The sequence below is a fragment of the Phyllostomus discolor genome, chromosome 5, assembly GCF_004126475.2.
Source record: "Phyllostomus discolor isolate MPI-MPIP mPhyDis1 chromosome 5, mPhyDis1.pri.v3, whole genome shotgun sequence".
NCBI lineage: Eukaryota > Metazoa > Chordata > Mammalia > Chiroptera > Phyllostomidae > Phyllostomus > Phyllostomus discolor.
The window spans coordinates 126,248,549-126,274,827 of NC_040907.2; the positions used below are offsets into that span (position 1 = coordinate 126,248,549).

The following is a 26,279-nucleotide window of genomic DNA, read 5'->3' on the forward strand; positions in this document are numbered from 1 at the left end:
GCAGGGGTGGGAGCGCCATGGCCACCTTCCAGTGGCCCAAGTGCAGGGGAACACGGACGCAGTGCAGGGGCTTCAGTGGGATGAGGAGGAGAGATGGGCACAGGGGAGCAAAGATGGAAAACCTGACTGGGAAAGTAATACCAGGTGTGGGCCAGGCAGTTTGAGTTACATATTTGGCTGCCTCCAGAGCAGCTAATAAGAACACCATGTTATTTCTGAGGAAAGTTGTTACAGTTCAGCTTTGATTGTACATCTGATCTGGGCCGGGGAGAGTGCAGGGGGCAAGGCTGGGGTGATGGCCCCACTGGGTGCCCATCAGCCCACTTTTGCTGGCCAGCCAGGGGCAAGGAGGGAATCCAGCAGCGGCTTTTCTCCTTTGTTTTCTTTCCCCGCAGCTTGTACTTAAGAAAAAAAAAACATCTGTAGATTCATCAGTGAACTGTCAAAGTACTCTGTGCTCCCCATCCATTCCCTGCACCTCCATAACTCCATCCTCCTTCAGGAGCACCTTCTGGTCCCCACCGTGTCTCCTGTGGCCCCACAAGGCAGGAGGACAGTTTGAAAGATGGAGAGTAAGGTTCAGAGAGGTCAGGCACCTGCCTGCAGTTGCACGGCTTGAAATCCGAGGTCAGGGCCTGGGTCTCTGTCGCTGACCACTCTCCCAGTGGCCTCTCCCAGCAGGGGACTTCGAACGCCTCAGTCCACACAGCCTCCCCTGACTCGGCCTGCAGGGTTGTCAAGGACGGGCCATGTGCTCTGTGCTTCCTGAGGGCAGGGGCCATTTCTGTTTTCTTCCTGCGCCACCCCCAGCTGGGGGCCCAGTCCAGGGCTCTGTGCGGTGGGGGAGGCTCAGTTGCTGCCCCCACCTGGCCCCCGCCAAGCCTTCTGAAGCGGCAGAGCCAGCTGTGAGTGCGGCGTATACCTGTGAGTGTGGCTGGAGCACCCTCTTGTTACAGGCACGATTCCCTGTCCTGCCAGGGCACCATGGTTTGCCTGCTTGTCTCTTGTGGCATTTTGAGTGAAACTGAGCTCAGCTTGGTGTCCTTGAACTTGATTGTCTTGGTCTCTAGGCACCAAGAGTTGCATCAAGGTTAAGGTGTGGGGGCCAGCCTGGATTCTCAAGCACAAATGTGTCTGCAGCCTCCCCAGGGAGGCTAAGGTGACCTCCCAGGTGCTTCCCCCAGACATGGGGCCCTAGGGCTGGGGCACTGCCACTGCGTCCTTACCTAGCACCCCAGGTGCCACGGTAAGGAGGTGTTCTGAAGGTGCAGGCTTCACACTCGGGGCTGGGATCCCTGGGGGTGGAGGCCCAGAAGCTGGAAGGTCCTGAAAAGTCAGGCACATGGCCAGAAGGAGATTGCCCAGGTCAGAAGGCACACCTGCCACATGTGGACTGCCCAGCGCACTCAGCCTGCTCAGGGTGAGGGGCACCAGGGTTCGTTTCTGAGTTGCCGGGGAAGCAGGAGAACTTTGGCCCTGGGCCTCCAGGCTGGGGAACCTTAAAGCCCAGTTCCACAAAGGACCTTCAGTGTCGTGGGGCCCAGCCCACGGCTGCTCTCGAGCTGGTCAGCTCTGTGCCGGGAAGCTCCCTTGGGGCCCCTCGTCTCTTTCTCAGGCCCGACCCCAACCCTCTCAGCACCTGTCGGACTGAGAGTACTGTGAGTATGAAGAACGGAGCTCTGAAGGAATTGTTTGTTTGTTTGTTTGTTTGTTTGTTTTAATAATTTTGCCTCTAGCTGGCCCCGCAGGCGTAAACAAGCCTGCCAGCCAACAGTGCTGACGATTAGGGAAGGGAGGGTAAGCTGACCTTAGGGAAGCAATTTTCTCTAAGTCCTGCACACCCTGATCTTGCTGTGGTGGGTCACTTTAAGCTTCCACAGACACAGGTGGGAGTCTGGGACGGTCGTGTGCAGTGGGAGGAGCGCTAGATCCATCTGCACTGGGGAGACAAGGCTCACCCAGGGTGTGGGGTCGCATGCTGCAGTATTGTGAGATGACAGGGACAAGCGGTGGACTGTGCCCACCTGGGCCAGAACGTGTGGTGTTTAATCCAGGTTGGGGTCCTTCTCCCCTGCCATGGGCCAGAGCGGCTTTAGTCCCCACCTGGGACACTAAGCCTAGTGACCTAAGTCCACCACCACCACCACCAGACACTGGAGGACTGTCGGAAGGTCAAAGGACTATTACTCTGGCTTCACAAAAGAATTCTAGAACCTCACACTCTGCATCCTGTAGTCAGGCTGGGAGAGATGAGGCAGCCCTAGAATGCTTTGTGGACTCAAAGCATCTAGTTATTTGCAATAGAGAAAGTGGGAATCAACCTGAACGTCCAGCAACAGAAACGGGGGCCAAAGTGTGGTCCCTCCATGCCATGGACTAGCTGCAGCCGTAATACAGTCCCCAACTAGAAACCTGAGAAGATGTTTACAACATGCCATTGAGAAAATCATGTTAGGACATAGTATCCAGGAGGCTGATTTTGAAATAGAGATGTGTGTGTATGTGTCGCCTATTAAAGGAATTAATATGAAATGTCAATTTAAAAAATAATTAATTGGAGCCCTGGCTGGCGTAGCTCAGTGGATTGAGCGCGGGCTGGGAACCAAAGTGTCCTAGGTTCGATTCCCAGCCAGGGTACATTCCTGGGTTGCAGGCCATAACCCCCAGCAACTGCACATGGATGTTTCTCTCTCTCTCTCTCTCTCTCTCTCTCTCTCTCTCTCTCTCTCTCTCCCTCCCTCCCTCCCTTCCCTCTCTAAAAATAAATAAATAAAATCTTTAAAAAAAATTAAAAAAAAATAATTAATTGGAAAGGCCATATACCAATACATTAACCGTGGTTAAGTTCTAGATGTTGGCCATAGATGATTTTATTTTATTTTTGCTCATTCATATTTTGTCATCTTCTAAATTGGATTTGCAGTGTTAAAGGGCCAGTGCCCTATCATGACCTTGATCCACAGAGGCCTGGTTCCAACTGGCAAGTGCTCATAGAATGGGTCAGACCATTCCGAATGGGGAGGCCTCCACAGAATGGGGAGGCTCTCACTCTTGAATGACTGGGGTCATGGAGTTGTTTAATAAAACTGCTGATGGTGGGTCTACTCTGTGCTCAGCCCAGGGTGGTCCTGAGCCTGACAGACCCTGTGATCTAATTCAGGAGGTAAGACCATTCATTCATTCATTCATTCATCCAACTAATGGTTACTGAGCATCTGTGGGCACCGTGCTAGGCACTGCATTTATACAGGCGAACATTTTCCCAGGCTGTAGAGCATGATCCGTGATACTGGTATAAGGTGTGATGAGAGTGTGGATGGGGACCGAGGGGACTGACGGAGGAAGGGGCCTTTGAGCCGGGACTCGAGGATCAGCAGCCTACTGGTGAACTGGATGAGGGAGTGGCCCCTGGGTGAGGGGAGAGCTGAGGCTCCTCCTCCTGTCTGAGATTGCCCAAGTCCAGATACCTGGCTTCCATCCCCACCGGGCCATATGGCCCTGGGGAGCTTTATTTAACCTCCCCAAGCCTCAGTTTCCCCATCCACAAAGTGAAAATCATTTCATAGCCTCCTCGTCACCCTCCAGCCATCTTTCCCCCTTGTCAGGATGCTGCGAATGTGAACAACCCTCTTTAAGCTCTACCCAAAACTCCAGGTTGGCTTCTTGGGCTTGTCACTTGCCAGCTGGCTGCTCCAGGTTGTTGACTCTGCTGGTGTTGATAGTCGGTGACTCCACTACTCCCTACTCTAAGCAGCTCAGACAAGGTTAGCAGTTAAATCAGGGGAAAGGGACACACCAGTCCCACTCTGTGCCCGTGAAGCCATCTCTGTCCTTTGCAGGGCAGTGTGGAGAGCACCTCGGACCCTGCAGAGGCCAGCTCCGTGGCAGGAGTGGAAATGACAAACAGAAGTCAAGCAGCACTGCTGTCTCTAGGCTGAGTCGCAAGGGCTTGCTGCAAGGCCAAGCTTTTGCTGGCTTGGTGTCACACCAGCAAACCTCTGGCAGCGGCAGGACAGGGAAACCCTTTTCCTGCCTCATGAGCACTGGCCGCTCTGCAGGCCTCTGGCTGGTGGCTGAGGGGTGGAGGGGTCACAGAGTTCAGAGAGAGACAAGTTTTCAGCAACCCTCTAGTTCAACCCCCTCCGGAGGAACTGGGTCACCTGTGGCAAGTGGGGAGATGGGGTGACAGCAGCTCTGAGGCTCAGCCCCCGACTTTGCAGTGTATCTGCATCAACAGTTAAGGTTACGATGCCCTCAGCTCTCAGCTCGGGGTCCAGCCCTTAATGTGTTGCTCAGTGAAAGCTGCCTGTTGTGATTACCTCCTGGGGGCTGAGGGGCCTGTGAAGAGAGCCTGGATGTGGCTTTGGCCTTGTGCCTGTGTCGTGGGTGAAGTACATAGGCTTTGGAATCAGAAACTGCCCTGCCTCCACTACTTCCTGCCGTGGTGACCTTAGGCACTGTCAGAGAAAACCGGAGCTGAACAGTAGTTAAAGCAGTGAAAACATTTTATTCAGGGCTATTGCAATAACAGAAAAAAGACCTCAGTGTAGAGCCAGGCTCTACTACAAATACAACAGGGGCACTTGGGAATTTATAGCCAAAGAGCAAGGGGGGTGGGTTGGGGGGTGGTCAGTGGATAGAATATCACTAAGAGGAAAATCATCAAGGGTAATGGGAGATTCTGGCTGAGTGACCTCACAGGATTCTTGCTGAAGGCAGGTCAGGTGACCAGACATCACCTGGGGACGATGAAAGATGAGGAACCTGATTAGATATCAAGGATGGTCAGATACTGAGGGCTGAGGGTTCTGACCGGCCCTACTCGCTATCCAGTCTTCGTGCTTGGGACGCAGCTCCCAGCCCAGCCTAGTGACTCCTTCCCAGCTGCCCAGAATGTCTCTTTGTGCCCGACACACGTATGTGCTGGGTACAGTGTTACACCTTAGGCATTCAGAGAAAGACTCCGCCCTCAAGAGCTTAAGAGTGTTCTCAGGGTGTGCAGGGGGCTGGGCCCCTGGTCTGATAAGCAGAACCCGGTGCTCAGGGAGCTCAGAGCCAGGTCGCCCCAGGTGAGAAAGGAGGCCGAACTCCAGGCAGGGCTTTGGCTCCCTGTTCACAGGACCTGGGGACTCTCGAGTGCCTCTCCTTTCTGGTCTGAGAGAGTGTCCTCTGTCTCTTTATCAGCCTGCCCACCCAGCGGCTGGGTTGTCTGGCTAAAGGTGCTTCCTCCAACTGTGCCTCAGTTTCCATGATTTGCACAGCTCCTGGCCTGCGACTCATGAAAATGAGTACCTGGAGGGTGCTTCTGGCTGGCTGGCTCAGCTCCCTGCAGAGGCCACATCTGGGGCTTCTGTGAGTGGTGGTGAGGGGCCCGGGAGCTGTCTAGCTTTCAGGGGAGTCTGAGGCTCAGGGCTGCTTCCCTTTCCACATGATCTTATTATACCCAGGTCGCTTCAGTGGTGAGCTCAGGCTGAGACATTGCCACCCAGTGTGAGGGCTGGCCGCTGCATGCTCAGAAGCTAGGGCATGTCCTTGGGGATCGTGGTGATGCTCCACTGGTGTGCCTGGTGCAGGCACAGACTGGTACAGGGAGCAGGGCCCCTCCGCTTGTCATATGTGTGCTGCTGGAGCCCTGCACTGGCGTGCTACATATAGTCACCTTGGTGATTTCTCATGGCCTCCCTGTGGGAGGGGCAGAGGGGCCTCTGTTTTACAGGTGAGAAAGCTGATGTTCAGAGACACTGCCTAGGGCGACCCAGTGAACCACCGGAAAAGCCAGCGCTGTTTAGCAGCTTGGCCGCCTCTCCCTGCCCAGGACCATAGGAAGTGAAGGGTGTTTACCTGAAGAAGATGGAGGTGGTGGGTGCTGGGCTATAAGTTTCACAAGTGTTGTCACGGACAGTAAGGGACAGGTCTGTTCTGCATTGTGACCCAGAGCAGGATTGGGAGGCATGGAAGTTTCCGGAACCAGTCTGACACTTTCTCTAGGAAGCCCTTTTCCTCAAAGCAGATCAGCAAGGACATGCTTGTCATGGGGACCTCAGAGAGCTCAGATATTCTGTGACGCCTGCTATGTGCCCCTCGCTTCTGTTGGAGGTGGGGTCCCTGGGCTGGGAGGTAGGAGAGAGGGATTCCTAGTTAGGGGGCCTGGAGAGTGGGGAGCATCCTGGTCAAGGAAGCCAGACACTCCTGGGCCCCAGATAGCCCTGCCAGAAAACAGTTTTCTCTCTCCCATTACTGAGGGGACCTCTTGGAGGGTCCTTATGGCTGGTCAGTGGGAGGCATGCCAGGCTGCAGGGCTGCGTGCATGGACGGCGGTGTAAGGGGCTCAGGTGCTGCAGCCAGCCAGCCCGTCCGCATTTTCTGGTTGCAGCACTTCCTAGCTGTGTGACCTTGGCAAGTTACCTAACCTCTCTGCTCTTCATTTTCCTCATTTATAAAGTGGAGATAATAGTACTCAACTCACAGGGCTTTTGCAAGGATTAAAAAGACTCAAGAGCTTAAGTCAGCAAGCACTCAATACATGTTAGACAGACAGACGAAAAAGCACTATCAACAACAAAATCTGACCCAACTCAGAGATCCCGGAGGCCCAGATCCCTGAAAACTCCCATCCTGCTGGGAACACCTTGGGCGGCAGCCCTGGGGCGAAGAGGCCCCTGGGAACTCCCTGGGTGCCGAATCCCCTGCCAATTCTGTTGAAGCCCTTGGGTTGCTTTCTCCTGCCCCACCCCGACCTGACCCAGCTGGGTGCGGACATTGGGGAGCTCGCTGTGAAGCAGCAGGCAGCGAACCAGGGCCAGCTCTGCTGTTTAATAGCTGTGTGCCCTTCGGTGTCAGTCTTTTCTGAAACTCAGTTTCTTCATCTGTAAAGTGGGCAGAGGGGCACTTTACAGGTGAGCTGTGGTGGGCCGAGGAAGGCTGCTCTACCCCCACGGCTGTGGGGAGGAGCGATGGCAGTGCTTTATAAACTGGAGTGACACGCACATATAAGGAACTGTCCTGAGCTAGTGACCGCCCCTTCCCTTTCCCCAGAAGAGTTAGGGGGGTAAGTACACCCCAGTTACCAAGCCAGGGCGGTGGGGATTCTTTCCTAAGGGCAGAGAGTACAGCCTAGCGTGGGTTCTCCTCACCCTCTTCCAGGCAGAACCCTCCCTAGAGGTCAGGGGCTCGGTGTCCAGTCATCCTGGAGGTGGGGGTGGGAAGGTCCAGGCAGCCTCCTTTGAAAGCCCTGGGGCAGCCTGGTGACTGGAGCTCCTGGCTGACTCGGCGGTTCCAGAGAGCAGAGAGACAAGTATGCACACGTAGCCTTTGCCGGAGCATTCAGCCCTGCTTCTGGGCATTCATCCAAAAGCTGTATCACCTGGCCCTTAAAGACAGATGGAGGCCACCGGGGTGTCCGTCCATCGCCGGCAGAGCAGAGAGGTAGAGGGGTGGCACACCGCGTGGTGTTCAGGCAGGAGTCAAAAGCGCACAGCTCAGACATACACAGGGCCTTGTGGGTGAACTGGAAAATGTGGGTTAGTCATCACACCATTGGCATTGGCCACTGACTCCCTTCCCCACCGAAAGGAACCAGGACTTCCTGGTGGCTGATCCCAGGACTGTGAAGGCTTGAGATGGGCCTTATTGGAAAGTAAGGACGTGTGTCCAGAAACAGCCAGGGCAGGTCCAAAGTCACCGGAGCCAGATGGAAGGCGCTCCTACTGGCCAAACCAGGGACAGTTTGAGCACCAAGGTTAAATTAAACACAGTAATGAATTGTAAGAAACATAGGAGTCCATATTGATAATATAGAGATAGAAGGCAGAGAAGGGAAGGCTGTTGCTTGGAGTATTGCTAGAGTTGGAAAGTTATCATTTTGTAACCAACATGAGGAGCAGATCAGGAACCATCAGTGGATGCTAAATCTGGGGCCATGGGTGCTCAGTGCGGACAAGGAACAGGATGTTTGCATGCTCTTACAGTGTGCCCCCACGTTTTGTTTCTCCATTCATCTGCTGGGCATATGTGGCCATTGTGAAGAGTGCCGCTGTGTGCATCTGTGAGTATCTGAGAACCTGTTTGCAATTCTCTCAGTGCTACCCAGGAGTGGAACTGTTGGGATGAAGAAACTCTGTGTTTAACTCTATTTTTAGGACCCTTTCCTGCACATGGTTGTGATGCCCAGGGCTGGGTGCTAGGAGCTGAGCCTGGGTGTGGCGGGTGATGGAGAGCTGTTTGCACCGAGTGTCAATGTCTTCCTGTTCCATCGTCCTTCCTGGCCCCAGGCCCCCTAATCTATCCCTCTCTCCCTCACAGATGTGCCCGTGGAGAAGCTGGCCGCCATGCCCGCCTTGCGCAGCATCAACCTCCGCTTCAACCCGCTGAGCGCCGAGGTGCGCGTTATCGCCCCGCCACTCATCAAGTTTGACATGCTCATGTCTCCAGAGGGCGCCAGGGCCCCTCCACCTTAGGCCTCGCTCCTCATGCCCACCCAGCAAGGGACAGAGGCTACCTGGCCTGGCACCCTGAGGGGAGGGAGTCCCAGGGCCCTTGGGAAGCCAAGCTTGGGGGGCTGGGGATGGGTGGGCTGAACAGTGGTGGGAGGGGGTGCAGCGGTCTGGGACAGATAGCTTAGAGCAGTAGGGGGCTGTGGAATGCCCAGAGGGAGGAGGCAAGGTGGGGGCTATAGCCTGGACTCTGGGCGTTCTTAGTCTCTGTGCAAACTGGGACAGACCCCCACCCTCTCTGAGTCTTATAATTTGGGGAAAGGTGGCCGTGGGCCTTTGCCTCCTTTGGGCTCCTTGGAGGTTTTTTAGGAATCACAGGCCTCCAAGTTACCTTCAAATCCTCAGTACCTTCTGAGCTCACAGCTGAGCATCGCTGAGCATTTTCTGGGCCCCTGTGGATTGAGGCCTTGCTTCTAGTACTGAGAGCCAGTGGCTGCTCTGAGAGGAATGGAAGACAACATGCATCTATTTATTGCTTCCTGAGAACCAGCCAGCAGAGGCCCTTCACAGTACCCCACCCTCCGCCCTGTGGGTCCCTGGATTGGCGGGAGCCTGAACCAGGAGTTGTGGGAAAGCTGCCGAGAGAGTGTGGATGCTGCAGCAGGGCTGACAGTGTTTACAAAGGAGCTCGAGGACCATCAGGCCAGGAGACTGGGGAGCAGATCAAGTGGGCTCTGTTCCTCCTCAGGATTAAGAAATTGCTGGGGCGGGAAGTTCTGAGTGCACCCTCCCTCCCTGGGGAGTGACCATCGATGCCTGCATCACCCCTGGAGCTGCAGGAGAATGGCCCAGAAGCAAAGCGTGTGCACCTGTGCCTCTCTCCACACCGTCTTCCTCTGGCAGTGGTCTGGCTGCCTTGTCATTGCTTAGCCTGGAGACAGAAGGCACTATGGACCATTGGATTTGTAGCCAGCCAGCTCCCGGGCCACCACCCAGTTGTCAGATCCCTGACAACTTAGTCCTTTCTAGGCTCTCAGCCTGGAGTCGAGGGTCTGGTCAGGCAAGATGGTGACCTGCCATCCTTGTTTGCTCAGGACACAGGACTCGCAATGCCAACACAGGGACAGGACCAGCAAACAGGGACAACCCGTGGCTCTACCAGGTGAGGGCATAGAGCTCTTGCTCCCTGTGACAATACTCGTGGTTCGGAGAACCCCTGACCTCCTGACCCTGCGGGTATCTACCCTCCCACCATCTCAGCTGTGGAGCAAGCAGATCAGAGCCCACTGGTCTGGACTTCTGTCTGTGTCACAACTTGGGGCAAAGCAGGCCACCAGATTCCACCCCCCCAAACCAGTGGCCACTCTTCCACAACTAGGGGTGAGCTGTTCAGATTTCAGACCACCACTCAGCACTAGCCCATTCTCAGAACACTCCCATTTCCTTCCCTTCCCCAGCCGGAGGCTGCCCCGCCCAGGCCTCCTGTCTGTTGGCCAGAAGCTGACAGATTGGTAGGTTGTAACCAGGTACTTGAAAACCTGGTGTCCCAGTCGTTGCCTTGTTCACTCTGCTCATCTCCCAGGCCTGGTCGGTCACTCTGTGGGAAAGGGTTTTCAGGGTGAGGAAGCCCGGTGAGACCTCTAGGGCTACCGACTTCAGGGGGCGCAAAGAAGGGCTGCAGCCTAGCCCAGCCTGGTCTGGCCCCACCCACTCAACCTGTGTCTTGAGTGGGGTTCTCCTTTTTGACGAAGGGGTGCATTTTCCTGATATACAAAAAGGCATTGCATGGCTGGATCCTTGCAACTCAGTGTGGTCTGTGGGCCAGCAGCCTCTGCCTCCTTGGGAGCTTGTTAGAAGTGCAGGGCCCCAGGTCCATCCCAGATTTCCGAAATCAGAGCCTGCCGTCCAAAAGATCCCCAGGGGATTCATACAAGCACTTTACTGTTTGAGAAGCCAGGGTCTGGGGTGGCCTGGGGTGTCCTGGGAGTGAAGGGTGGGGTTTCTCAGCTTTCCCCCAACACCAAGTCTGCCCATCCCCACTCCATAAAGCAGCATCTCCCTCCGCCCCCCCAGGCCTCTTAGATCTTTTCAGTCTGTGTGATACCCCCAGCTAAAGGAGTGACCTGGAGTCACCAGGAAATGAGGGCCAGGTTTGCCTGGCTCTCCAGCCTGCCTCTTTCTGGTTAACCCCAGATACCAAGCTGCTGCTTCCCCATGTCCTCATCTCAGGCCCTTAGAAGGGGCTGTTTGTGGAAGCTGTTTTCTGCTCTGCTTGGGGGTTTGCCCTGCCCTCTGTGGGGAAGCTTGGGCCAGCAGAGAGGCCCTGGTCGGAGCCTGCAGTGTGAACCCTTAGCTTCAGTCTGCAATAAAGAATGCACTGGTTTCATCTGCCCAGTCAGTGTGTGACTCACTCTCACCATGCAGGCCTCCTACAGCCTGGGGGTCAATCCCGCCCACCTGAGGAGAGGCAGGGTGCCCCTCTGGGTGAAAGCTAGACTGAGGCCATACGGAGTGGAGTCACAGATGGGCACAGGTGGAATTGACGCATGCGCTGACGCTCTGCTGCTGCAGACAACAGCAGCCCTGGGGAGGGAGGCCCGTGCACCTGGGAAAGGGTGAAGGAACCTGTTGTCTCCCAGTTTTCCCCTCACCGATGCCAGGAATTACTCCCTTAGCAATTCCTTCCTCAGAGTCCGTGGTTCTCAAAGACGGGTCTCTGGGCCAGCAGCACTGACATCGCCAGGGAGCTGGTAGGATGTGCCAGCTCTCAGTCCCACCCCAGATCCCCATCTTCAGGCACCTGGGGCCCAGCATTCCTGGGCTCAAGGTTCAGGTCAGCTTTTGTTTTCTAAACCTGAAAGGCCAACCTGAGTTTGCCTTGAGTTAAGAATACCAGACACTCTGGTATTCTTACTTAACAAGCATAGAGCGCAGTGGGTTGGTTCCAGGCAGTGCCTAAGCGTGATAGAGAGAAGCACTCATTCAATCCCTGTAACAGCCCTAGGGATTAGGGTTGGGACAAACCCCTCTCCCTCTCTGGCCTCTTCTCCTGGTGGTAAAGGGGAGGGGCTGCACAGGGAACACGCGGCCAAGGTCAGATATTAGTTGGCTGCCGCCAAACAGCTTGCCACCTTTCCCAAGGGGCTTCAACACCTTCCTGACTCTGTGGAGACTGACCGGATCTCCACCTTGAGCTGGAGAAGCCCTCACCGTCCCCTGCCCAGGGTGCAGGACGCTAGCCAGAAAGCTGCAGTTCCTCAGTGTGCCCGCAGCCCCTCCTCAGCAAGAAACTCCATTTCTTGGAGTCTCTAGAGAAAAAGGTCAACTATCAGAATGAGAAGTTCTGGTCCAGGCCTGTCCCATAGGTGGTGCAGTGACTGGCCCGAGGACCTGCAGGGAGCCCCTGGCAGAGTACACGCAAAGGCCCAGGTTTCCTGGCTCGGGCCCGAGTCCCTTCTGGGCCCTCGATGAGTCTTGGTGTTGGGAGTGTGTCTGCCTAGTGCTCCTGGCCTCTCCTTGACCATGCTGCCCTACTCGTTCTGTGGGCGTGAGGCAGACATTGGAACCCCCGCTTATCATTTGTAAGTGCAGATAACAACACTTCCCCGGCCTTCCTCGGGAGAGCTCACTAAGGACTGACTTTTTAAAGCATTTGGAAGGCAATTTTCCTTAGAGGCTGGCTGAGGAGAGGGAGGGCCCCCTCCTGGCTCCCAGGTAGAGACCCTACCCTGGTCTAGACCTCAGCCTCTCTGCAGCCTCCCTGGCCCCACTCTTCAAGGGGACAGCCCCTCCTCCCCTACCCTTCCATATCCCACCACCAAACAGATGCTGAAAACTCTGGCAGTGTGCCGGGGGTCTGCTTTCTAGGGACCATACTGCCACCATGCTGAGACCCCCTGACACTTCCCTGTGGATCCCAAACCTTTTCAAGATGGTGGCTGTGCCAGCGGCCTTCCTCACCCCCAAAATGTGCGTGAGTTACCAGGGAGAGACCGGGTCTCCTGTCAGAGACGCTTGGCTTCCCCTCCCCATGGAGGTACCCCACGGGGCTCTGCAGCTTTATGCCAGGCCTTCGCTCAGGCGCCTGCCACTTTCTCAGGCATCTCCCAACACTGCTCCAGCAGAATCTCATGTGCTGAGAGAATCTCATGTGAGAGGCCAGCACGGTCTACATTCCGTGCATTCTGCAGTCTACACTCGTGCATTCCGTCGACACTCACCGAGCGCCTGGGACCAGGAAGGATGCCAGGACATTAAACCTCCAAGGAGAAAGGCAGTCCTTCCATGACCTCCTTCACTGCCCCCCAGAAAACTTGAATATCACCCTCTACACTCTCCCCGCTCTCTGTAGACCTGTCTCTGAGCAGGTGTCCACACTCATTCCAGTTGGTACAGGAGGCTCTTCTCCCTGCAACTACCTTCTCAAACCCACCGCCCTCCTAGTACTCAGCTGCTAGTACTCAGCTTTTTAGAGGGAAATAGGTTTCCAGGATGGCGGGGCTTTCTGTTTAGAGACTCCCTAGGCCACAGCTGTTGGGGGTGGGGTAGGATGGGGAGCAGCTCCCCTAGAGATAAGTGTCCAGGCCAGGGCTTGGACAGAATGGTCAGAGCAGAAAGAACCTGAAGGGCAAGGAAGTGGTGGGGATCCTCAAGGTGGACAGGGATTGCTCCTGTGCCCTGGGTGACAGCACCCTCTGTTTTCTCAGATGCTCCCAGGGGGCCAAGAACCTTGAGGACAGGCTGGGGTGGGTGGCCAGTCCCCAAGAAGTCCAGAGGAGTGTGCTCCTTCTTCCCTCACTGTCCAGCTGTTGCACATCAGGTAAGGTACCGGCCTCCGTGGCTTCACCTGCAGAATGGGAGCAATGGTTTCCTATTTGTTTGAAAGGCTCAGGATCTGAGTTTCAGGACTGGGAGGACCCAGCCTCCAGTACCTCCAGGCCGCGTGAACCTGGAAGAAGACATAACCCAAGATAGGACACTTCAGGGCCTCAGGTTTCCTGGGAACCTGTTGGGGTAAGGAAGGGAGGGAGAAAGAGATACTTTTTCAAATCTGCTTCGAAAGATCTTTACCCAGTCTATATGTTTGGCCTTACCCATAACTTTGGGGGTAAGAAAGGGCATCATACTATTGGCACTTAACTTTTAATCCTCACTGCAGCCTTGAGGGGAGGATTGTAAATCCTATTTACAGACGAGGAAAACGAGGTTAGAGGACTGAAGTGACTCACCCTGTATCACACAGATACTAAATGGTGGAGGAAGGAACTCATACCCGGGTTTCTCTGCCCGCGGCACTGCCCAGCCTGGTGCCACATGTAGCCGGGCACCCTGTACAAAGGTTCTGATGGTAGAAGAAAGGAGTCTGTAGAAGAGGAAGCAAAGAAGGAGAAAGAGGCTCTGTCATCCAGAGCTATTAGAGCATTCGTTTAAAAAAGATACGGAGTGGAGGAATTGATCACAAGCTAAGTTAATGCACTAGAATAACGTGGCCTGCTAAAGAAAAGGAAGAGAGAGGAAAAGGAAGAAAGAGAAAAAAACAAAGTGAGAAAGTGAGATTATTTATTCAAAGCCTAGTGTCCAAATAAATATAGCTCCTATTTATTGAGCACCTACTATGTGCCAGGTACTGTTGTACGAGCTTTACCACTAAGAGTGGTAGGTACTACTGTCCCCCCATGTTGTAGACAAGAGGAAGCTGAGGCACAGAGAGGTTAGATACCTTGCCCACAGTCCACCAATACAACAATGGCAGTACTGGGCATACGGACTTTACAGCAGTGTCCTGACTCGACACTGAATCAAGGGGGCTTATTAGGACCTGTCAGAGTTCTGGGTCCTCACTCAGAAGGACTTCAAGAACTATGAGCACTTCCACAGGAAGGTGGGCTCCATATAGGAATAACATTTCATCCCTCAGTATAGGAATGGCATTTATTGAGCACTTATTATGTGCCGGGCACTGTTCCAAGTTCTTTAGAGTAACTCCTTTGAGCTTCACAAACAATTCTTGGTGGTAGGTACTATCAGTATCCCCATTTTACAGATGAAACAGAAGCAAGTCGCAGAAAGAAAAAAGCTCTAAGAAAACTCAGGTGTTCGTCCTTCAGAAGGACACATTAGAGAGGCCACCCTCCCTCCCTCCTGCTCTCTGAAGGGCTGGCTGTCCCGGTGGGGGGGGAGAGAGTAACTTGAAGGCATGAGGATCGGGACGCCTGCCCCAGGTCAGGGTTAGAGTCTGTGGCCTCTAAGGCCCTTCCAGCTCCACAACTGTGCCAGGCACCCTGGCAGAGGAGGAGCTGGAAGGAGAAGGAGATGAGGAAGAAGCCTGATGTGACCGGTTTCCCAGAGTCCCCCTGAAGTCACCCCCTGACCCCAGGAGAGGAAGGAATGGTCGTTCACTCTCTTTCATCTGCCTGGAACCTGAGATCTTCATCTACGTGATAAAATCTGTGGTGGTGGCCTTTGGGTGCCTGACAGGGGCTGAATGGTAGGAGGAAGGTGGATTCCCGTCTAGCTTAAGGGACCATCTGTTGAGCATCTACTATGCACTGGGAGGAAAGTGTGACATCATCTCATCTACTCTACTTGAAACCCTTTGACAAATGCCAACACAGACCAGTGCCAGTAAGAACCTGCCCAGGGATGACCATCTGCGAGTGCCTGGCCAGAGGAGTAGAGGGGTTCCGGAGTCTGTGGTCATCTACGGAAGGGACAGTGCAGGCATGGTCCCCACTCTCTGCAGAGCGCAGACCTAGTGGGGCGCCCCCAGCTCCTCCTTTAGCCCTCCTGTGTGCTCACTTCTGCCTCTCATCCCCTTCTCCGGAGGGCCCCAGGGGCCTGGACGCCAGGCTGGGTGACTGGGGGTCAGGCTGGGGTGGGACGACGAAGGGTGGGATCAAGGGCTAGGGTGTAGGGGTACAGTTATGGGAAGTCGCTGCCAGGACTTCCGTTGGCAGTGGGGTGTGTCCCCACTTTGGAGACATGACCTATGTCTGGTGAAGAAGCGGCATTGCTTGGGAGGGAAGGAGGGCAGGCACAGGTGTGCCAGGTGTCAGGACAACTGCGCAGCGCAGCCCCTCCCTCCCACCGCTGGGCAGGAGCTCTCAGCCCTGGCCCCTGGCAGGCTGAGTCAGTCTGAGCAGAGTGAAAGTTGGGGAAGGGCTGGAGCCCAGAGCTCGAGCTCCCTTCCCTTCTCCGCCTGGGGACTCAGGGCAGGGGAGTAGACACCGAAAGCCAGGTCCCAGAAACTGTGGGCTCAGAGGGGCCCCATCCCCCCCTCCCTCCACTGGATGGAGTCCTGGAGCAGGCTGGAGTGAGCAGCAGGAAGGGTAGGTGACAGGGAGCTTGGGCTGGGTGGGGTGCTGATTCAGGAACCATGAGCCAGGGGGAGGTAAGAGGCATCTGATCCTGAGAGGGGTCCAGAGCCAGACAACTGTGACTGTGTGTGTGCGCGCACATGAGACAGAGACGAGAGACACTGACAGAGGGATAAAGACCCAGAGTACTTTCTAGTGTGTCATGCATGTGTGTGTGTGAAAGAGACAGACAGAGAGGGAAAGACCTGGGGCGTCTCTGTGTCCTCCCTTGTGCCTGGGCCAGGGGATTATTTGAAACCAGGTGAGGATAGCGTGGCTGTTAACTTTAGAGGAATTGTCACCGACTGTGCCTGCTTGAAGGGAAGGAAGTGGGAGGGGGGGAATTCTAGATCAGATCTCCCCCATACAGAGAGAATGTCCCTCCCTGGGGGAAAGGAGAGGTAACCAGGGACCTGATCTCCAGGACATTAAGGGACAGTGGCCCCATGCATAAGGCTGCTTGTTCCAACTTTACCACGTGGGGGTCCAGGCCCCTCTTGCAGCCAATAGGAGCAAGGGAAACCATATTTAGGCTAAAAAACTGGAATACTGAGGACTGGTATACTGGCTTGCTGGCTGTCTTTGGGGTAGTGACTAAACCTCTCTGTGCCACTGGTTACCCATCTGTTAAATGAAGAAAGTTACATTCAGCTGTCTTCATAGTATGATATGAATTCCTTCCAGTAAGTGAAGGCTGCTGCAGGATGTCATAAAACCCTGAAACTCCAAACAATGCACCGCGAACACTGCTAGCAAGCAAGAAAAAGGAGTTTCCCAAAACACCTTGTGTGACTGTGCCTGCAGATCTGCAGTAAGCTAGGGTTCGAAAACCACCCATCAAAGAGGCAATCAGGAATGCATAACCCAGATGAATCTCGAAGACTGGTAAGATGTATAACAATAGCGTTAGCCAAGCACAGAAGCCCGAGTTACCAGAAACTGGGGGAAATTGGCAAGGACAGAGCAAAGAGCTTTCCAAGTCGAAGGAAGGAGAACAAGGAGGAATCTGCTTGGGGCTTGGGGCATGTGGTGTAACCTTAACGCACGAGGCAAGGCAGACAGAGCAGGGCGCAGGCAATTTTACTCCCAGACTAGAACAGGAATAAAGAGCTTAAGGAGGAAATTGAAACCCCAAATAAGTGATTAAAAAGAAGGCATCAAGCCACAAACAGTCGAAGCCCAGATGAACGACATCCCAGGGACTTGGAAGCATTAGCAGATATAGTCATTGCCTTAGAGGGAATTACAGAGAATAAAGGGAGCACCAGAAAACAGATGGGAAATGTCTGATTTTCCAAAAGGAGGGGAAAATAGCTTTTAAAAAACCCTCTAAACTGCTAAGATTAATATCAACCTCTATTAAAGCCCCAGAATAAATGATCAAACATGTAAGAGACAATAAAGCAGTCACACGCCTCAGCATTTTTTCGGAAGACGCCCTGTGCACTTGCAAAGACACATGAGAGCATTTTCATCGCAGTGCAGAACTGGAAACCTTCTAGATGTCCGTAAATTAAGTTAAAGACCAGGCGCACCTGCAACGGCATACTGTGCAGACATTGAGAAATGTGTTTAGGATTGTATTTACTGATAAGAAATATGTTCTCTGCCCACTGTGAATAACCAAAAAGAGCAGACTTTAAGCACATGTCATGTGTTCCCCTTTATGCAAAATTACCTAGGCTTATCATTGTTTAAATATGTAAAATACCTGCAGAGAGACAGTCACTAACATCTGTGTTTGGATGCTCTTGGCTTCTGAAAGCATTTTCTGAGACCAGGACTTGGGTACAAGAAGTTGATTTGGGAGATGATGTGTGGAAGCGGAAGTCAGGAGAGTGACCAGAAACTAGGGGGAAGAGATGGGAGGGAGAAAAGGAAAGAAAGGGGTGCACTAATGAGCTGGGTTTCGCTGTGGAATGACTGAGAGTTCTACCCCTCTGGGGACCCTCTGAGCAAAATGCAGAATGCACCCAAGATGTGCCCCAGGTGAGGTGGGGAGCCGACTGCTGTTTGCCCCTCCCCGTTGGTTGAAGGTTGCCCCACTCCTACACTTTAAGGTGAATCCTGTTCATGACTTCAAGGACAGCAAGCAGAGGGAGCCCGGGTGCAGGCCCATGGACTGTAGGAGTGCAAGGAGCTGTCCCTCCAGCTAGAGCCTCTGGGCTGAGAAGATGAGGCAGGAAGCATCACAGGTGCATTGGCCATGGGTATTGTTTTATAATAAGCATGCTATTTTTTATAAAAACAAAATTTCTCAAATAGAAAGAAAATAAGGCAGTGCTCATTGGGAGTTAATATTAGTGATTGTTAATAACAAATCACGCTAAAGCTACCAAATTTCCTCTCTCAGACTGGGTCTCTGGGAAGTAGAAAGGTGAACTAGGAAATTTCAACAGGACATGACAGAGACCTTCTGTGAAAGCCCTGTGAGCTGGTGGGGAGACGTGGAAAGTGGGGGGCTGGGGGCCGACAACAGTCTTTCATAAATGGAGCCCAGAGGGCCCTTGGCCTCTGACCATGCCATGACATCAAATAACTCTGAGGGGAAATAAAAGTCATGCGTATCACATCTGTGGCTAAAAGCCCTAACACCCACACAACAACAGATTCAACAAATTGGGGGTTATCTCAACATGTTGGAATGCTGGATTGAAACCCAGAAAACGAAATGTAAGTGTAAGTGAAATGCAAAGTCCTGGATTTAGGTCCACAGTAATCAATTGCATACATTTCAAATGGGAGATCTGGCTTGTATTCTTGAGGAAAATTATTGGGCTAATCAAAATGGGCTGACGGTGAGAAGGGCCTACAACCTCTCTCATTAAAAGGACACTGGGAGCCCTGACCCGTGTGGCTCAGTTGGTTGGGCATTCTCTCACAAAGCGAAAAATGAAAGGTCACTGGTTCCATTCCTAGGTTGATGGTTTGATTCCTGGTCAGGGCACATCCTGGGTTGCAGGTTCGGTCCCCAGTTGGGTGCATGAGAGAGACAACTGCTGGATGTTTCTCTCCCTCTCTTTCTCCCTCCCTTTCCCTCTGTCTAAAAATAAATACATGAAAATATATTTTAAAATAATGAAAGAGACCCTGGGAAGTTTGGGTGAAAAGAAAGAGGGTGGCAGGGATGATCCTGGGGTCAGGATTTCATTCATTCTTGTTCTGGGTGGTTCCAGGGAGCATAACTGGGTCAGGTGGGGGCAAGTCACAATAAGACAATTCAGCTTACCTCAGGAAGAACTTGCTGTCACTCAGAGCCGGCCTAGAAGCTGTCTCCTCACCAGTTCTACTACCTAGCTTGAGCAAGGGGGACTGACTTTGGAGGCTGAGGGAATTTCTTGGTGGCTGGATCAAAAACTGGCCTGGAGGGTCTCTGAGGGTTCTAGCACCTTTTCCTACCACCTGTGGACAGACACACCCACATACCAAGCTCCCCACAGGGTTGCTGGGGCCAGCCAGGCGGCAGCCTCCCTCAGGCCTTGCCCTGGCCTCGGCTGTGGTGCTGTGTGATAAGTAGCAGAGGAGGACAGTAACCAGGTCCACTCCCTGCACCAGTCCCAGCCTGTCCCCAGGTTAGTGGCTTCCTTGCAGCCCCTGGCAGCCTCCACAGCTGCCTGCCCAGCTTGCTTGCAGGGCCTCAGAGCTCTGCGGCTGAGGGAGGCCCCAGAGGCCCGGAGGATGTACATTTGCACTGGCTGGAAGTGGGTGTGGGGAAGGAGGGCCCAAGGAGGAGAAGGAGGTCACTGGAAAGAAGAAGTGGAGAGGAGTAAGCCAGCTGGTCTCCCTCCAGCCCAGGACCCAGGAGCATCTTAGAAGTTCAGGTGGGTCCTGCTTTAACATGCCGCTGGAAGTGCTTCCAAGATACTGTGTCCTGTTCTTTTCCATAAAGCATGTCTTCACCCTGGAGCTGCCTATCCAGCCTGGGAGGTGGGCAGGGAGATAGCAACACACTCACCCCCCCTTTATTAGATGGTAAACTGGGCTTAGGAGGTACAGCTTGCCCTAGCCTGAACTACAGCAGGTCTGGGGACAAACAACCCACATTCTGGGGACACTTGGGGCTACAGCCTCCATGGAGTCCAGCTATCTGGCTTTTCCTACAGACCGTCTATTCTACATCTCTCCATCTGGCTGGGAGGAGGGAGTGGGAAAGGAGGCAAAGGCCAGGTGTGTCCCATGGCAGTTTGTCCTGCTGCCAGCAGTGAGTCAAGGCAATAATCCAGTGTTTCTGCTCTAGTTCTTGTGTGGCCCATTCTATCACAAAGATCCCAGGTTATTAGAGCCAGGAAAGGCCTGGGTAAGCAGCTGCTAAACCCTGATTTTACAAATGAGGAAACTGAGGCACAGAGAGTAGAGCTGATAGCATAGCTATTTTTACCAGTTTTACTTAAGGTACAAATGTAAAAGAAATGTAAGAGAATTCAGTTTCTCCTTCTCAAATACCTTTTGTTATTCTCCCATTAATAATGGAAATTGCACTATTAGAGCTCTTTTTCTGATTTAAGGTTTGACTCCCTTTGAAATGCAAATGCCGAGTTCTGGCCAAGACTGAAGCATTGGCAGAAACTCTTCTCTTCCTCACACAACCAAAAGAAGGATAACACCCAACCTAAAAACAATAAACAACCAGAAGTACCAGAAAACCAAACTGCATGGAACTCCGACAACCAAGGAATTCAAGTAACATTCACCACAGTGCCACAGCACGGCAAAGAGGGTTGCCCCGCCCTGGTGAATACCTAAGGCCCCGCCCTCTTACAACATAACAGGTGTGCCAAGACAAAGAAATATGGCCCAAATGAAAGAACAAATAAAAACTCTAGAAAAAGAGCTAAGTGAAGAGGAGATAGCCAACGTATCTGATCCCGAGTTCAAAACGCTGGTAATCAGGGTGCTCACAGAACTGACTGAGCTTGGTCGCAAAATGAGGAGACAAATGAAGGCTACCCAAAGTGAAATAAAGCAAAATATACAGGGAACCAATTTCAGTGAAGGGAAAGAAACCAGGGCTCAAATCAATGATTTGGAACAAAAGGAAGAAAGAATAAACATCCAACTGAAACAGAATGAAGAAATAAGAACTCAAAAAAATGAGAAGAGGCTTAGGAAACTCTGGGACAACTTTAAATGCTTTAAAATCAGAATCACAGGGGTGCCAGAAGGAAAAGAAAAAGAGCAAGAAGTTTAAAATTTATTTGAACAAATAATGAAGGAAAACTTTTTCAGTCTGGTGAAGGAAATAGACTTCCAGGAAGCCCAGAGAGTCTCAGAGAACTTGGACCCAAAGAGGAACACACCAAGACACATCATCATTAAGTTACCCAAGATTAAAGGTAAAGAGAATCTTAAAAGCAGCAAGAGAAAAGGAAAGAGTTACTTACAAAAGAGTGCCCGTAAAACTATCAGCTGATTTCTTGAAAGAAATCCTACAGGCAAGAAGGGGCTGGAAAGAAGTATTCCAAGTCATGAAAGGCAAGGACATACATCCAGGATTGCTCTATCCAGCAAAGTTATCATTTAGAATGGAAGGGCAGATAAAGTGCTCCCCAGATAAGGTCAAGTTAAAGGAGTTCGTCATTACCAAGCCCTTATTATATAAAATGTTAAAGGGACTTATCTAAGAAAAAGAAGATGATAAAAAATATGAACAGTAAAATGACAAACTCACAACTATAAACAGCTGAACCTAAAAAAGCAAAAACTAAAGCTAAGCAAACAACTAGAACAGGAACAGAATCAGAGAAATGGACATCACTTGCAGGGTTTTCAGTGGGGAGGTGGAGGTAGGGAATGGGGGAAAAGGTACAGGGAATAAGAAGCGTAAATGGTAGGCACAAAATAGACAGGAGGAGGTTAAGAATAGTATAGGAAACAGAGAAGCCAAAGAACTTATATGTATGATGCATGGACATGAACTTAAGAGAGGAAAGCTGGAGGGTTGGGGGGTGCAGGGCAGAGAGGGCATAAAGGGGGAAAATGGGGAAAACTGTAATAGCACACTTAATAAAATACACTTTAAAAAAAGAAATGTTTTTCTTTAACATGACTCAAGATAATTTTCCATGCTGCTAACCTTGCGACATTCAACATTTTTAACCCCGGTCCTCCTGATGCAACAACGCCCACCTCCAACCAGACGTTTCTTGCCGACTCATTAACAATGAGTACCTGTGCATATTAACAGAAATTTTTAGAAATTCTTAGAAAATATTGTTTAAAACCACTTACATTTTTCAAAAACTCTGTTTTGAAAGAACATTTTTAAATGTTCTTTTATTTTCTCTGTATTTTATCATTACTCCAAAGTGAATGTGTACAAGTCAATAAATTTTTAAAGTTTTCATTCTAACAATCTAAGGTTATTTACCTATAATAAGGGTGTGTTGATACTTATAAACCTGGGACAAAGAAAAGGAGGGTATGAGACAGGGGAGGAGGCAGGAGAGAAGCCAGTGACAAGGGGAAGGTCAGGCCAGTACATGGCTGAGGTCAAGTTCATCAGTGTTGCAAGAGTTTCAGTGAGAGCTGGCTTGAGAAATGACCACTGGCTTTGTGGAGGCCAAAACCACTGCCAACACTAAAAAAAGCCAGAATGTAGGCAATACGATGGGAAGAAATACAAGCGAGTCCATCCACCCGCTCCCCTGCAGTTTTTTTAATCCACTCACCCGTGCAGCTGGCAGGCCTCTTTTTAATATGCAAGACCTCCTTGAGCTTTTGTTGCAACTCCCTATGACGCTATAATGATTTTAAAATAAAACTAAAATGAAGCAAAACTTGCACCAGGTGACTCCAGGCCTAAGAACCAGGGAGGGAGGGCTGTGGTTTAGGGATCTACCTATATTACAACCACCTGGAGGGCTTGTTAAACCAGTGGGTGGGAGCCACGCCCAGAGTTTCTACTTCGGCAGGTTTGAATTTCCAATAAGGAGCCCCACTATGTGGATGTGTAACAGGGTGCAGCCAAGAGGGGAGCCCCAAACAGGGATTTGTAATAGGGTCCAGGAGAGCTTGGAGATAACTGGCTCCACACCACAGGGCCACACCTGCCCAGAATGCTGGCAGCTGTGGCCAATTGTGGGAGGAGCTGGAAATGGGGCTGCAGAGGAAGATTGGCGCTGGGATTTAAATGGAGGCACAGCAGCCATTGGGCATCTCTCTTTTTGGGACCACGCGGCTGTTTAGGACCATGCAGCTTTGGTGTCTTGGCTGGGACCACACAGCTTGGGTGAGAGTCAGGACCATGAGGCTTTGGAAGTGCTCCCTTTTGCCACGTGGAGGGTGCTGGGAGGACTGTGTGCATTTGTGGGGAACTTCAGTTTGTATTATTTCAAGTAAAAATAAGTTCCTTTCCTTTTCACTGATCTCTGGTATTAAGAGATGTCTTTCCTCAGACAGCAGGCAAAATGAACCCAGTAAGTGGGGAGGAACCCCCGGAGAAAAAGGGGGGTCTTGTATACTGTTCAGCGCCCCCTGCCCGGGTGTTCTGTAACAATTTTTGGTGACCCAGATGGGAGGACAATTGCCCTGTGGCAGACCGACCCCCTCAGGTGTGGGAGAGTAAGACTTCGGAATTTTCCCGGTCTCTGAGAATTTCTCTGCACTCCTCCTGAGGGCCTTGGCCGCCTAATCATGCCCAGAAAGGCGAAAAGGAAACAAAACTGGGAAGGGAGGAAAGGTGAAAGTATTTTGGTTGAAAGTTTGTTTTCTGAGCACTGTTTCGGAATAATGGAGTTGGAGTCGTGCAAGGACAATAGCTGAGGAAATACCTGGTCTTTTCGCCATCTGTATTCTTGCTCTGAATTTTTGCATGCTCTGCTGGAACAGTATAAGTTGTCCTGAGCCAGTCCCTGAGTGGAGCCCACAGGGTAGGATTCTAAGGGATTGGGAGAGTTACTGCGCTAAGTCAACATACAAGAATCCCTTATGTAAGCAGTGAAAGGTTTTCTTAGGCTCCGCCGAGGAATAAATGCTAATCAGCCACAAAGTTAGGGAGTATAGAGCTTTTTAAAAAAATTTTATTTTAATCATTGTTCAAATACAGTTTTCTCCTTCTTACTCCCAATCCAGCCCCCCCTCCCACCTGGCAGTATAGAGCTTTATTGGGGTTTGCGCACCCGGGCGAGGGTCCCTGGTCGGCACGGTGGGGCCAAGGAAGTCGTGTGCAAACAGGGAATATGGCGGGGTTTTATTTTGGGTTGGCTCTCTCCGTGGGAGCTGGGGATTGGTTCCCTTTGAACAAAGCAGCAATATATTATTGGTGGTTCTCTTTGGGCTCAGGTTGCCAGGCAGATATCTGTTTTGGCAAAGCCCGCCGTTTCGGCTCCCTGGGTTGATGTCAGCCGTCCTTTCTGGGTTGTAGTTTGGCAGCCATTTTGTCCTACCCTGCCCATCCTGACAAGCAGATATTTTTTTAATATTGTAACACTGTGTGGCCTTTGTTTTGAGCGATGTGCTGAGGTGGCCTGTGAATGGTTCCTTGAGTTGCTGCATCATTGTGATTAAAACAGCATTGCAGATGGCATAGAACTCCACTATCTTAATGCATCTATAATGTTGCACAATAGCCTTATGCCAGAGATGGAGAAGCGGTTGATGGTGCAGAAGGAAAAGGTAGTCTCAAAACCCCTTCCTGATAGTAGAACTCTAAAGGAGAAGGATAATGAGATAAACCTCATTAATGCTCTGAACCCAGGGAATGGACACTCCCAGACAGGAGGGACCTCTGCGGTGCTGCTACCTCCCTGGGAGGTGGGGCCTGCTGGGGGTCCTCCCCTGCTGCAGGTGGGAGAGGCCTCCACCTTGGATCTGCATTCTCTGCCGGTGGGAGGTGTCTCCTCTGAGCTGCTGCCCTCCCTGATGGGAGGGGCCTGTACCCTTCGATCCCTCTGCAGATGGGAGGGGCAACTGCAGTGCCTCTCACCCTCTGCAGGTGGGAGGGACTTGCACCGCCCCTCTTCCCCTGCAGGTGGGGCAGGTCTCCATGGGGCAGCCACCCTCACAGGTGGTAGAAGTTTCTAACCTCTGGCCTCGCAGGCGATGGGGCCTGCCACTGCCATGGTACCTCCCCCTCCACAGGCAGTGGGAGATAGCTCAGTACCATCTCCTTCTGTAACCTCCCCTGAAGCAGGGATAGTAAAGCCAACTGCTCCACCTCTACCTGCTGAGGAATGTGTCTCACCACCCCTACCCCCCGAACTCGACAAGGCACCTCCTATAACTGGGGGCCCTCCAAAGGTGTAGCCAGTGAATACCCTTTGAGGCAATACCTAATGGGTGGAGTAAATGAAGAAGGCCAGCCTGCTGGCTACTATTGGGCCCCTACTCCATTCTCCACTTTAGACTTACTAAATTGGAGGAATTCCAACCCCTCATAGGAATGATCCTCAGGAGATGGCAGATTTTATCACCTCCATTTTTGCCACTCACCATCCAAACTGGGCAGACGTACAGGCCCTTCTGAATATTTTCCTAACAGCAGGTGAAAGATGGTTGGTACTAAACAGGGCTGAACAGGAGGCCCAGCGCCTCCGTGATGAGGATAGCCAGGGGATCCTTGACCCAGTTGAGGCAGTTCCTCGGGTGGACCCTAACTGGGACCCAAATAGCAGAGGTGGCCTAGCCTCTTTGAAACATTACAGAAGGTGCATATTGGAAGGGCTTAGGAAAGGAGTGTCTGAGCAGAGGAGCCTGAATTTGGTACAGACTCTCCAGCAGAAGCCAGATGAGAATCTTTCCGAATTTCTAGAAAGGATCTATCAGGCTTATAGGAAACACACTGATGCTGATCCAGAGGCACCAGAAGATGTGAGGATGGTAAACATGACTTTTATTGGACAGAGTGCCCTGGATATCAGGAACAAACTTTGGCATGTAGATGAGGTACTGGGAATGAGCTCCTCCCAGTTGGTGGACATAGCATTTAAAGTCTACAAAGCCTGGGAAGCAGGGAAGGCAAAATGGACCATGTGTTTTTGGAAACAGCCCAGGGAAACCAAAATAAGCCATTTTTTAGGGCCGAGAAAGGAAACTCATTAGGTGCCCGATACCAGGTTGGTGGTAAAAGGGGCTGTAAGGAGAAAGAAGAAAGACCCAATAGGCATTAATCAGTGTGCTTATTGCAGGGAGGAGGGTCACTGGAAGAATAAGTGCCCAAATCGCACAGGAAAGTAAGAATAAGAATCCAGACCAACTGATGGTAAAGCAGAGAATGGAGGATGACAAGGAATGAGGAGGCCCAGGGGCTCCACTGGACATCTCCCGACCCAGCACCATTTCCTCGCAGGAGCCCCAGGTACAAGCGACTGTGGAGAACAAGCCAATTATCTTCCTTGTAGATACAGGAGTTACATACTTAGTGTTGAACACCAAGTTCACTGGGAAAAGCTCAAATGAAGTAACAGTTACTGGCGTGTCTGGCCAGGTACAAAAACAGACATTCCTGCAACCTCTGGAATGCCAGCTTGGGGGCCAAAAGCTTACGCATAGTTTT

At 52.0% G+C, this 26,279-nt stretch overlaps 1 protein-coding gene across 6 annotated transcripts in view; it reads left to right on the forward strand.

The window, feature by feature from the left end:
- Nucleotides 1–10,823, forward strand: part of LRRC20 (leucine rich repeat containing 20) — a 73,074-nt gene extending 62,251 nt beyond the window's left edge. For all 6 annotated transcript variants that reach the window (XM_036026855.1, XM_028512321.2, XM_028512323.2 and 3 more), the window contains one exon: nt 8,302–10,823. In XM_036026855.1, coding sequence (XP_035882748.1) covers nt 8,302–8,456 — 155 coding nt within the window. In that variant the 3' untranslated portion in view covers nt 8,457–10,823. The remainder of the gene's footprint in view (nt 1–8,301) is intronic.
- The last annotated feature ends 15,456 nt before the right edge of the window (nt 10,824–26,279 follow it).